The following is a 13,288-nucleotide window of genomic DNA, read 5'->3' on the forward strand; positions in this document are numbered from 1 at the left end:
TGCTTATTTAGAAAACTTATATAAAATAAACCTGATTTAAACTTTAAAAAAAAATCAATAGCATGAAAAAAGGGGGTAGGGAAGCACAAGAAGATGGCTGTTTATGAGTCAGCCCAATTTTTAGATTAGGAAGAACAGGCTGTGAGATATGAAGTTCCCACGTGCATCTAAGAGGCACAGTGGAGCCCAGAATCCGAGTCTGGGACGCCTGGTCCACGGCTCTACCAATTTCAGAACCATCCAAGATGGCCCAGATTGTAACTTGGGCTGTGTTGGCATTGGTGGAACCTTTATACTCATTTTTAAATGTAACTTAAGACATATTTATATTTATAACTGACATTAAAATATCATTGTCCTATGCATAGTTTGAACTGGTTGAAAAACACAGTTGTCCACTAGAGGTCACCTTTCTTCAAGATGAGGGTCAGTCCCCTTTCCTAATTCTCTATTGATCTGGTTTTAAATAAGCCACCACCACCTCAGAGAAATGAACATAATTTCTTTGTCGTCAGAGATTCCAAATATTGCTTGAACTAAATGCCCTTATATTGTAGGTAAGGCTACTAAAAAGCCTGGAGGGATGAAGGGAAGGCATGCCCCCTTCTTTTCCTTCTCTCTCTCTCTCTCTCTCTCTCTCTCTCTTCTTTCTCTCTCTCTCTCTCTCTCTCTCTCTCTCTCTCTCTCTCTCTCTCTCTCTCTCTGTCTCTTTATGCCTCTCTTAACAGATCAACTTATTTTTATTGGGAAAGACTTGTGTTCACCCTGGCAGGTTATACTACCCTCACTTTTTCTGCCATTTCTCTCTCTGACTCCAAAGTCAGAGACTAAATGGAGACTAAAAGAAATGATCTTTAAACATTGACATAAATTTGGGATGAAACCATGTAGACATCACCCAAATTTATCTTTGAGTCAGTTACTATTTTTCTACAGCGTGCGCATTTCAGTCAGCATTGGCCAGAAAATACTATGGGGAGAGGACTAGGACGGTGTCCAATAAACAAGCACTTTGGCAGATTCTGTTGAAATATAAACCATCTCATTATTCTAGAGGGAGAGGGAGGCGGCCCGCTATAGCACTGCCTGACACATCAGGTTTCAAACTGTGTCTGTAGAAACCCAGGGTTGCGGGCGGTATTTTTAGAGGCTCATTTTCACCTAGTATATGAGCTGCTAAACATCTCGGCCCCAACCTCCACCTCCCAAAATCAAATTGGGAATCAAAAGTTCTGAGATGTGAAAATCATTGAGAACATAGATATAATTGAGATTGTCTGGGCTTTTGGAGAAACGTTGTCCTGTCAAGCTGTGGTAAGAAGATACCACTTCAGTCCAATTTGTAGTGATTTAGTCCCTCATATCCAGGCAGAGTATTTTTCTTCAACCCACCCACCCCCCCCACTTGATATCAGCCTATTAATTTGCCAGGTTAAGAAGTTTATTACAATCCTCAAAATTGAGCTTGTAAATGTGTCATGGACCACGAGAGCTCTCTACTGGTCTTGCTGAAAACTCTTGCATGTCCAAGCAGGAAAAATTACCTGAGTGGTCCAAGAACTCCAGCTTGGTGCCATGCCAGGTTAGGGTAGCGCACATCTGTTTGGCAAATTCTCTCATCAAGCCAAATAGGTGGATTGTGCAATGATTAATAAATGCCCAACTTATCAAATGAGAAAGTCTGGTCCTAGGTTGATGACCTATTATGGGTTGGGCTACTCTGTCTTATCTTGTTGACAATAAGAAACGTGAGCAACTGGATGTGTAATATTAGTATGTTAGTTTTGAAATAAATGTCTTATTACTTTATTTTCAAGCTTCTGGATACACTTAATGAAGAATATCCAGAGATTGCTGCATGAGCTATTAAAAAGGATGTTACCATTTCCAAACTACTTACCTGTGTGAAACAGAATTCTCTTGATGTGGCACAAATAAAATAAAGAAATAAAGGTAAAAATACAGTTGGATAAGGCTGGAATTGACTTCTTCAAGTTCTATTTTTAACTGTTTGTGTTTAACAAAACAGCCTGATGTTCTCATTGAAGGATATATAATAAGTAAATAATATAAAATTGAATTAACAAATAATTTTATCTTCATTAAAAACACTTTTGATTGTTTTGCATATTGGTTTTCATGTTCAAAGCAGATTCTAATACTTAAAGAAAAATAAAAGAGTGATAACCATTTTTTTATTGTTTAAAGTATTACACATAGTAGTACATATATCTCCTTTTTTTCCCCCCATTGACTTTCCCCCAGCCTCTCCTACCCCATGTCGAATGCCCTCATCCCACCACCCCCCAGTGTCTTGTGCCCATTGGTTGTGCTTATATGCATGCACACATGAGTGATAACCATTGATTGACACTAATAATTTGCTCAGGAAACTATTTTTTAATATCTGAATTAATAAACATAAATGTAGCCAGGGTTAGAATAGTCAATTTACATAGTTTACAAGACTCTCAGGTAAGATTCTTATTTACAACTAGAAGCCCGGGGCACGAAATTTGTGCACGGGGGTGGGGGGGGTTGTCCCTTAGCCCAGCCTGCACCCTCTCTAATCTGGGACCCCTCGAGGGATGCCCGACTGCCCGTTTAGGCCCGATTCCGGTGAGATCAGGCCTAAACGGGCAGTGGGACATCCCTCTCACAATCCAGGACTGCTGGTTCCCAACCGCTCGCCTGCCTGCCTGCCTGCCTGCCTGATTTCCCCTAACCGCTTCTGCCTGCCAGCCTGATCGCCCTTAACTGCCCTCCCCTGCCACCCTGGTCACCTCTAACTGCCCTCCCTTGCCAGCCTGGTCACCCCCAACTGCCCTCCCCTGCAGGCCTGGTCGCCCCCAACTGCCCATCCCTGCTGGCCCAGTCACCTCTAACTGCCCTCCCTTGCCAGCCTGGTCGCCCCTAACTGCCCACCCCTGCCGGCCTGGTTGCTCCCAACTGCCCTCCCCTGTAGGCCTGGTCACCCCCAACTGTCCTCCCCTGCAGGCCTGGTTCCTCCCAACTGCCCTCCCCATTTTTTGGGCTCAGAGTATGTGGGAAGAAGTTGTGGGAATATCCTGACACCAAGCATCATTTTCTGTGGGAAATGACCTTGATGCAATAATGAAACCAAAATGTGGGGTGTTGAGTTTGAGATCATGTGTAGAGCCCCACATGGCTATAAGCCACATGGACGCAGGGGAGGTAATCTCCTGCCATAGGAGCACCCAGTGCATTGAGGGGAGAGAGGGAAGAGGAAGCACACGGGTTTTTTGTGTAAAAAATTGTTAGTCCCTGATTGGACCTTCCAAAGAATTTTGCCTTAGCAACACCCTTGGTATTGGTTTATACGCCTTCTATCTTGTGATTGGTTATCTGCAAGCTGCCTGTCTTAGCAACATTCATACATTTTAAAGTTCATGTCTCCAATGTTCACCCTTTCCTTCCACGCCCAGTTGTAGTACCTTAGTAACTCCGCCTAGTTGGGTTCCCGGTTTTATTCTCTCCTCTCCTGTCCCTCCCCGAAAGGTCCCAGTCCCTGTCTATCTAGTTTCCTTCTGTCTCCACAAAAGTAGCTTCCAAGTTCACTACCAGGCACTCTCCCAGAAGTCTCAGACCAGATTAAGATGCTCAAATCATAGTTCATTAAATCAGTGCATATCAAGAAGCAAGGGCTCCAGATGGAATGAGCTGATATACTTAGTGTGATATTCTGATTTGCTCTTCATCCTCATTCTGGCACTGAGCTCCTAAAACCCTTGGAATTTCCTAAGTGAGGGTATCTCTTGTTATGTTAATGAGATGACTTTTCGAAGGCACCACAGTTTGAGTACTGATTGCCAGGGGCTGCCAATCACATGATCAGAGGATGGATTTGATTTGAGCATCTTAATCTGGTCTGAGACTTCCTTTTCTTGTTTACTCCCCCATGTCTCATCATTGCCTAGGTGCCTTCAAATAACTTTTCATGGTGTTTCAGGGAATGCATCCCCCTGTCTTCCTTCCCATTCCCACTATCACCTCCATCCTTCAGGCCTCTCTTTATTCCTTAGACTGTTGTTATTGCCTTTAATTAGGAGAGGGCAAAAAAATCTATTTCTGATCCTTTTCTGGGCAACTAAGGGCTATTTTACATGTTATTCTCATTGCATCCTGTCATCAACCCAATAAACAAGGAATTAACATTCTTAGTTTAGAAATGAAGAAACGGAGCCTAAGAGTAATGAGGTAACTTTCTGAAGGTCATAATCATTCATTCATTCAAAAATTTTTATCAAGAACCTATTATATGCCAGGTACTATTTTAGATTCTGAGGCTAAGAACACTGAATAAACGAACCAAGATCCAAGTTCTGAGGAAACTGACATTAATCTAGAAATAGACATTTAAGAAGTGAACAATCAAACGAACAGGATTATTGCTGACTCCTGGTTTGCCCTAGCTAAGAATTTTCTTCCTCTTCTGAATTCCTGGTGAGTAAACAACAAAATCTCTTTGGAGGCACTTAATTCATTCATTCATCATTATATACAGCTACTTGTGTATTGCCTTATTTCTCTTACCGAAGTCTTTGAGGGCAGAAACACTTCTTCACATGGCACATAATAGGAATTTGTTTCAACTACAGGGTTGTATGAATCAAGGGAGGCATTGGGAAAAGCACTTTGTAAACTGCAAAGCCATTTGCTCAGATTTATTGTCTCAGGTGATGCCAACTGTGTTCTTCTTTGGGTGGGTCACTCAAAGTGAACAGGATTAATTTCCCCTACAATTCCTTTTCTTCCATTGCCCTGTAAAGAAGCAAAACTTAAAGCTATATAAAATTTCTTCCCGCCGTTCCAAAATTTCTAAGGAAAGTTTAAAAGGTTAATACTGAGAACAATGACTTCCTTTTTCATCTTCCGTAGCCAGCAGTAACTTATTATTTTCCCAACATTTCTTTAATAATATTTTCAAACTGAAAATTTTTTAGGTGAATACCCACTTATGCACCATTCATACTGAAGAATTCATGTTTTACTAAACTTGTTTTGTCACAGCTTTCCATCCAACCCATCCCTCCATCCATCAATTCATCTCATTTACTTGATTAGTTTCAAAGTTACAGACATCAGTAAGTCTTCACCTACATACTTCAGTGTGCACATCATTAACTAGAGTTCAAATTTGTTAACAGGGCCTTTTTATTATTTTAAGATACTTTTTATATACAATAAAATGCACAAATCTTAAATCTAGTATATTAGTTCAGTATGTTTTTGACAGATTTATTCCTGGGTAAGCCAAGTCTTTATCAAGTCATACAGCTGTGCCAGAAAGTTCCCTGTGTCCCTTCCAGGTCAGTCCATGACCCCAATAATTCACTTGTGAAACTGTAGGCTCAGATGCCCTGAGGGAGTGACTTTTTATCACTATATTTACTGTCCCCCAAAAAAAACCCTCATTCTGTTGCTATTAATTGCTGTGATTTAAAAAATACTCCTTTGGATTTAATTATACAATAGTTTGCTTGGTGGCAGAAATAGGAATAATAGTATTTTTCCCTCTTTTAAAACATACCTTGGGTTGAGATTTAAGTAGTGCTACACTGCAACCTCACTTTCACCTGATGATACATTTTTATTTCAAGGCCAGACTACATTGGCTCAGTCAAAGGGGTTCATGTCTCCAAATCTACTCTACTGGGTCCTTTTTAAAAAAATTGATTTTAGGGAGAGAGAGAGAAACATCAATTTGTTATTCCACTTATTTATGCATTCAATAGTTGATTTTTGTATGTGCCCTGACCGGGGATCAAACCTGCAACCTTGGTATATTGGGACAACGCTCTAACCAACTGAGCCACCCCGCCAGGGCTCCTGGGTCCTCATTTAGCATTGTTTCCTATGAACACACTCATAAGGTATAAACCAGAATATCTGCGCCCATCTCTCCCTCCCCCCCCCCCCCCCCCCGCTTACTTTGATGCTTTTTTGTTGCTGAAGAAGGGTTTATATTCTTGAACAACTTTCTTAGGCCTACTTAGAAAGTAACAGTGTATCTCTTGAGGTCCTTCCTAAATTTGAAACCCAATACTTCTTATGGGAAGGGAAGTTGTGAGGACTTGGGGATAAAAAACTGAATCTCTATGTTATATAACCCGTACTTAAAACAGTTCATCAATATTTTTAGTTCAAAAATAACAAACATTACTGTAGCTCGATAAATTATTCTAGCTTAAATGTTCTTGGAACAGCTGGTTTCTGTTTAAAGTTTTTTGTACGAGCAAATCATAATTTAAATTGTAACATGAAGTCCTTTCCAGTGAATGACTACAAAGGGAAACTTGCTTAATATATTTCTTTTTTTTTTTTTAACTTGTTTATGCCACTTGAGAAGATTTTTTTTGACAGGATTTGGGATACAGTTGTCAGAAATCTGTTCTGCCCAGAGCCACCTCTGAGTCACTTCCACTATTTATGGAACAGCAACTGTGAAGAGTGGGATCAGGTTTAGGTTTGTTTTTTTTAACAGCACATGATAAATGTCTTCAGGAGCTTATGTAATATATCGCAGAGCCTCCAGTTTTCAGAAGAGAACAGAGTTCAGGAAGTGGCCTGGTACAGTTTTTGAAAAAGCATGTTCCCGAGTCTTAAGGTCACAGACTGTCAAAGTAGTAACTTGAGTCAAGCTTGAACAGCCTTTGAAGTTAAAACTCTTCTGTCTTGGAAAGTTGGGATTATGCCTTTTACATTAGGCGTAAGATTTCCATTTCATCTTATTTGCTACCTTGCAAAAGAAGCCTTTGCCGGGGCCTGCTTGTCCTTGCACATACTTGGGATTCCAGAGCCTGCATCTAGGTGGTTGTGTAACAAACTCGCACTCCACACAGACAGACGTCTCTGCCCCTCTCTGTTCTGTGCGGAGTGCTCAGGAGGGAAGCATGGAGGTTGGGGTGGGGGGGGGGGGGGGGCGGGATGTTGCATATTGTTTCCTTTCCCTGAAAAATTTCTGTCCTCTTTTCTTCCTCCGGTATCTGAGAAGACTCGTCATCTAGTTCAGGCTTCTGCTTTATCGTGCCACCTGCCAACCAGGAGGCCTAAAACGCCCTGCACATGTTACGTGCCCTGTCTTCCTCCTGTGTTCCAGGGAGAGGAGCTGTGAGCTGAGGGTACATCTCCAGAATATTTTCCTCTAACCCGTGAGCCCAGTGCTGAAATGTGAGCCTGTGCCATCGTCATGGGGGCCCGCCCTGCCACCTTTTCACTCCCCTGACAGGGAAGGCTGAAGCCATGCATGTGAGTGTGTCAGTGGCCTTGAACTGAGGTAGCCAACTTTTCTCCTGTTTGAATCTCAAAGAGCGAAAGTGAAGAATATTTCTAAATCAAAGAGCAAAAATGAAGACTATTTCTAAAAATAGGTTTTTCTCTTTCCATATAACAGAGATGTTTGCTATACAATTAAAAATATATCACCAACTATTCCAAATGCAAACTCTCACCATTCCTTATGATAGAGCATGATATGAAAGCTTGTCAAACATGCTGATTTCGTTCCTCGGGCAAAAAGTACTTGTTTTTCTCTATCAGCAACATAATGAAGGCTGCAGTTATTAATAAGAGTTTTGGGGAAGATAAATTGATAGATATATTAAATATAATATCCCTATTGATTTTTTTTAATCAATGGTTTAAATTCAGTCAAGTTTTTATTGAGTACCGTTATGTGCTCAGGGTCATTTTATTAGGAAACAACAAGACAAATTGCCAATGGCAACTAAGGAACATAAATAAGAACATTTTTATTTTATTGTGTTTATTTTCTTAATCTTCCATCATTAGGTAGCTTCAAAAATTTACAGGCCTGGTTGATCCTTTTTATAAATCCTAAAATCCTAGAAAGGCCCTGAAGCAGTTCAGAAATTGGACCCTTTGACCCCCAGAAACATGTATGGTCCAACTTGTATTTCCTTTGCTTACCATCTGCAAGTGTAGAGTTCTTTCCATTGCTGTCCGTTAGGCACAGTGATTGGTTTCTAAGATCATGTGTTATACTAGAGGCCTGGTGCATGAATTCGTGCACTGGTGGGGTCCGGCCAGCCCGCCCTGATCAGGCCTATCTGCCGGGCTGGCCAGGGGGAAGGGCCTTGGGCAGTTGGCTGGCCAGCCTGCCTCCTAGTCGAACTCCCTGTGGAACTCCCAGTCCAGGGGACAATTTGCATATTAGCCTTTTATCATATAGGATTGGGGATGTCTACATAGTCAAATCACAGCATTGGTACGATAGATAGATAGATAGATAGATAGATAGATAGATAGATAGATAGATAGATAAACACACACATAAAGCCTTTAAAAAACTTGCAACTTAGCTTCATTTTCATGAAATGAATGAATTAAACTGACTTTAATACGCTCTGTCCCTAAAAAAACAAACCAACACTATAGGCATAATTATTTCACCTGATTTCTGTTGGACTTAAAAAGCAGGTGAGAGCCAAAAATCAGTGGATTATCAAAAGAATTACAAAATAATATATTTTTTTTAAAGAACGAAGACCCTTCCTTTCGTGATCAAGTTGACAAACACTTCATAAACTGAGCAGAGGAAACATCCTTTCCGTGTCAGTATTCAGCGTGGGTCGTCTTCCCTTTCGCACGTTAAAAGTTCTGAACTGGTCCCTCAGGCCTCTCTGTCCAGAAGCGCCATCCCAGCAGCCTCTGTGGGCCGGCGGGGTGATGCGGGCGCGGGGTTAGAAATCTAGTTCAGCTGCAGCCTCGATCTGCGCCCGTCCCTCTCCCGCTCCCCCGCGGGCCTTTCCCCTTTAATGAGGACTAGAATGTTTCCACGCCCGTTAACCGCCTTCCTACGGCACCAGAAGGTCACCGCAGCCCCAGCCTGATCCCTTTCTTTGTGCCGCTAATATAATTGGCTGATTGTGCCAGTGATGAGCGCCCCCTCCCCCAGCCCGGTCCCCGCTCCATGTTTGTGAGCCTCACTGCTGGCTTCCGCGGAGAGAGGAGAGCAGCTCGGCTCGGCTCAGCTCAGCTCAGCTCAGCTCGGCTCGCTGCGCGCCTCCCGCACAGGCAGGCGGTGCCACTGCGCAGGTTGATCGGGAAACAGCATCCATTTTCCTCTGCGGGGAGCCCTGCCTGCCCAGGGCGTGCTCTCCGCCGCGGGTGCCCTGCGCGCTCCCGCAGCCTCGCTGAGCAGTCCTGCGTGGGGTCTGCGCCCTAGGATGCACTGAGATGGTGCATCAGGAGAACTGCTCGTACCAGGTAAGATTTACAGCCTGGGGGTGAGGCCGGCATCCTCTGGGAGGGGAGGCCTTCCTCCTGCCAAGCAGCAGGTTGCCTCTCCGGATTTTCCAGGGATTTGCCATCCTCCTCTCCTCGCCTCCATCGCATACAGGGTCTGAATTGTAATTAGGTTTTCTGGGGCTAATGGGGCAGAAAACACTGCTTTTCCTTGGCCTTGAAGGCATATGTGAAATCCACCGAGGTGATCTGAGCTTTGCGTGTTCTGTACGCCTGCAAATAAGAGGAACTATTTCAACTGTAATTGAATTGAAGGGGCTTCAGGGGGGTTGGGGGGAGAGGAATCTGGTCCGGAGACTATGGTATTTGCTCATTGCAGAGGATGTGAGTTGCTTCACGTCCAGTTTTTAGGATTGACTTTAAGGAAATGATGTAAATAGGAAGTAATTGATGATCTTAGAAATTTCCGAAGATCAGCCAGCATATCTTCGATGTTTAAAGTTGCACTTGTGTTTCCAAACTTATTTTTACTAATAGATTGTTTTAGATGGTTAGTAAATAAGAATTAAGGTACCAACCCGCATGCATAAAAAACTCAAAGTAGAAAATGTTTCACAATGCATATTCATCTATATGCTAATTTGCTGTCTGGAGTTTATGACTTCAAAAGACCAGTTCTAGAGTGTTAATAACTCCTTCCTGTGTCGAGACAACATGGCCAGCATCCTCCTTGTAAACAGACAGCGAGATTGTTCTCAGAGAAATTGCTCTTTGCACCTCTGGCATGGCTCGTCTAAGTCCTGGAGAGTTAATATTGGGCTTTACTCGGCTGACCGAGTTTAGAAGCTCTGAGAGACCAGTTCTCTCTCACACTCAACAATGCCTCTTCCTTGTGTGAGGTAGGTTACCTGAGACCAGCAGGTGTTTCTCCTGAGGTCAGGTTTCACAGGGGTAAATGTATGCAGGCGGAATAGGACATTTCACAAAGACTTAAGGCAGTGGTTTCTCGGGTCTAAGTCAAGTGTGCCTGTAGAATATATTTACTCACCTTTTCCTCTGCTTCATAATTGCAATTTTGTAATTGTAGTAGAGCATTTCCCTTTATGGTACATTCAGGTCCATATAGAGCCTAAGTATCAAGATTTGTGCTTCCCAGAAATTCTTCCCAAGAGAAAGGGGTCAAGATGCTGAGGAAACAACTGCATCCTCACTCGCACATGAGACAGAGCTCGGGAGTGGAGAGTGTCACCATCTCTGCAGAGCCAGCCTACCTCTGGCACGGCTCCAGATGGTTAAATGACTATCATAATTAAGATAATTTTTCTCCTCTCTTTGCAGAGAAACTCTGTAATTTAATTTTTTGAAAGGCAAGCTACTCCAGGATGATTCCCTATATCTTTTCATTAGGTTGAACACGAAATCACTGTTTTTCTAGGTCAAAAATTGGTCAAATGTCAGCAGTTTCATCTGGGAAGGAGGGCTGTGGTTAGCCTACTGTCTTTTCCAGAGGAAGACAAGTTGACTTTTCTTTTATATGATCTAGAGCATGTAACACTGTCATGGTGTGTTTGATAGTTTTGAAGTGTTTATGGCTCATTTTCACAACGCAATTAAGGGTATCAGGCACACAGTCATAGTCGATAGATCTTGCATCTCCATGGGTTCTGTGGTAGAACTACCTTCATTTGTGTGTTCTTCTGAAACCCCTCCCTTTATCCGTAACCCAGCAAAGACAAAAACAGTATCCTGGAAGCAAAGTCTCGATCCCACTTAGGCACCTGAATCTTAGAACCCAGCTGGCACCACTGAGATTGGATTCAGAAAGGGCGGTTTCTCCACGTCCTTGGCCTGGTGTTACCACAGTCACTCATGATGCCATATCGACAGTCTGATGTTTTTCAGAAACTTCCCCTTTCAGGATGATGGCGTATTCAGTTGTTTATTTTTGAGAATGATAATGTCGTGGGTTAAAGCACCTTCCTGAGGTTAGCATTGCTACCGAGTAGATAGAATTTATTTCTAGGACTGATTCCTTTCCTACCATAAATGTATACCAACGCTTCTTAATGGAGAGTTCATGAATGCGGCTTCAGGGGCCATCCCCTCCCCTCCAAATTCCATGCTCATTTTGGTGCATATGTCTAGATGTATATTATCATTACATTATCATCGTCATCATTATCATTGCAGCAGTAATGGCCTCCTAACTGTTCTTGCTGCTCCTGCCCTTGAATGCTCTTTTAAAACCTAAGTCAGAACAGGTCATCCCTCTCGAAATCCTGCTCAGAATAAAACTCTGGGCCAACCAGGGCCCTGCTTCCTCTTGGAGTCCTCTCCCACATCCCCCTTTCCCGTTACCCGCCCCCCTCCTACCTGGCATATGCTGCTCCGCGTAGGGTTGCCAGATTTAGCAAATCTCCTACAGTGTTTGAGACATGCATGTACTAAAAAATTGTTCACTGTTTATTAGGAATTCATATTCAGCTGGCCATCCTGTGTTTTTCCTGTCAGTATCCCCCGTAGCTTATTCAGGTCTTTGCTCAAATGTTATCTTCTCGGGCAGGCCTTCTCTAGACTTATTATGTCAACTTCCAACTTTCCAAATCTATCCCAACATCTCTGTTACACTTATGTAATTTATTTGTATGCTTGGCATTCATTACCATCTATCAGAGTACATATGGATTTGTGTATTTTCTGTCTCCCTCACACCATGTAAACTCCATGAGGGCAGGGATTTTCATATTTGTATCCATGTGCTTTCCCGGTGCTTAGAACAAGCCCTCAAGTAATGTGGATGGATATGCCTACTATATATAAAGTACCATAGCATCATGGTTTCTTTTTTTTTTAAATTTCTTTATTGAAGAGAGAGAGAGAGAGAGAGAGAGAGAGAGAGAGAGAGAGAGAGAGAGAAATATAGATTTGCAGCTCCACCCATTGATGCAGTCACTGGTTGATTCTTGTGTGTCCCCCGACAGGGGATCAAACCCAAACCTTGGTGTATTGGGTGGATGTTCTAATGAACTGAGCTACCAGGCCAGGGTATAGCACCTTGGTTTCTTATGTTTTGATATTGTCCTCCCTCCCCACAACACCTGCCGTTAACCTGAAAGTTCCCATTGAGGGACAAATGATCCCCATATTTCCTGTTGCTTTTCTCATCTGGGAAATGGGATTTTTCCTACTTATCACCCTGCCCTGGAAGTTGGCAGGTCCCCTGTGGGAGGCCACCTTTCTGCATAACCAGGTCTGTTACCATGAATTAAGAGCGCGCTCCTTCTCTGGTGCACAGCAGGGACCCCGTGAAGGCTGGGAAGCAGCAGGGGAGAACCATGCACCACTCCAGCTCTCAACTGTTTGTTGCTAATATAGGAAACTGTAATTGATTCTCGTATATTGCTTTTCCAAGTAGATGGTTGCTTTGAAAGAGAGTTTCACGGCTACCAGGAGCCCGAAAACCTCTGTTACGGGTGTTCTGCAAGCTCTGTGCATAGCACAACTTCATCCAAGGAGGGACCATCAGAGAGAAATGCTCGGGCAGAATTTTCTGTGGTGGTTGTGTTTTTAAAGGCTCTCACGTCGTCATCTCCGTGTACTCTTCTCCGTGTACTCGGGATTTACATTAGCGAAGAGGTTACTGAGGCATGTGCCGTCCTTTTCCGTTGTAGCCGTGTTCAGATAGAGCTGCCGACCTCCGTCTTCCAGACTTGGGAGGAAGCCAGCCTCTTCAGGAAAGAGCCTCGCCCACAGCTTCGGGCCTGGCAGCCTTCTTAGGCCACATTCTTCTCAACAGCCCCTGGTAGAAAGCTTGGAGATGTTGTTAATGTGACAGCTCAAGTTGGGGTCAGAGGGTCCGTTTTGCTTCAAAGCTCCCAAATATTTTCTCCTTTTTCCCAGTAGTTGGTTTTGGGGACTTGTGTGTGTATATAAAAACAATGACATGCTTTCATCCCTTTCTTTCCCTCGCCCAATTCTCCTCGACCACCTCGGATACAGATCGTGCCCTCACATTCTTTGCTCCTGTGGGAATCTAGACTTGCAAGAAAAGAAAGTAACG

At 43.2% G+C, this 13,288-nt stretch overlaps 1 protein-coding gene across 3 annotated transcripts in view; it reads left to right on the top strand.

Moving 5' to 3' along the window:
* SCHIP1 (schwannomin interacting protein 1) overlaps positions 1–13,288 on the top strand; it is a 115,871-nt gene that overhangs the window by 52,127 nt on the left and 50,456 nt on the right. Inside the window, exon 1 of one of the 3 annotated variants that reach the window (XM_054713682.1) lies at positions 8,883–9,249. The exons of the other annotated variants lie outside the window; for them this stretch is intronic. Within the exon in view, the coding sequence (XP_054569657.1) occupies positions 9,220–9,249 (30 nt within the window). The 5' untranslated portion in view covers positions 8,883–9,219. Of the gene's footprint in view, positions 1–8,882; positions 9,250–13,288 lie in introns of those variants that run through there. 3 annotated transcript variants of the gene reach the window in all.

Source organism: Eptesicus fuscus, chromosome 3 (genome assembly GCF_027574615.1).
Source record: "Eptesicus fuscus isolate TK198812 chromosome 3, DD_ASM_mEF_20220401, whole genome shotgun sequence".
Lineage (NCBI taxonomy): Eukaryota > Metazoa > Chordata > Mammalia > Chiroptera > Vespertilionidae > Eptesicus > Eptesicus fuscus.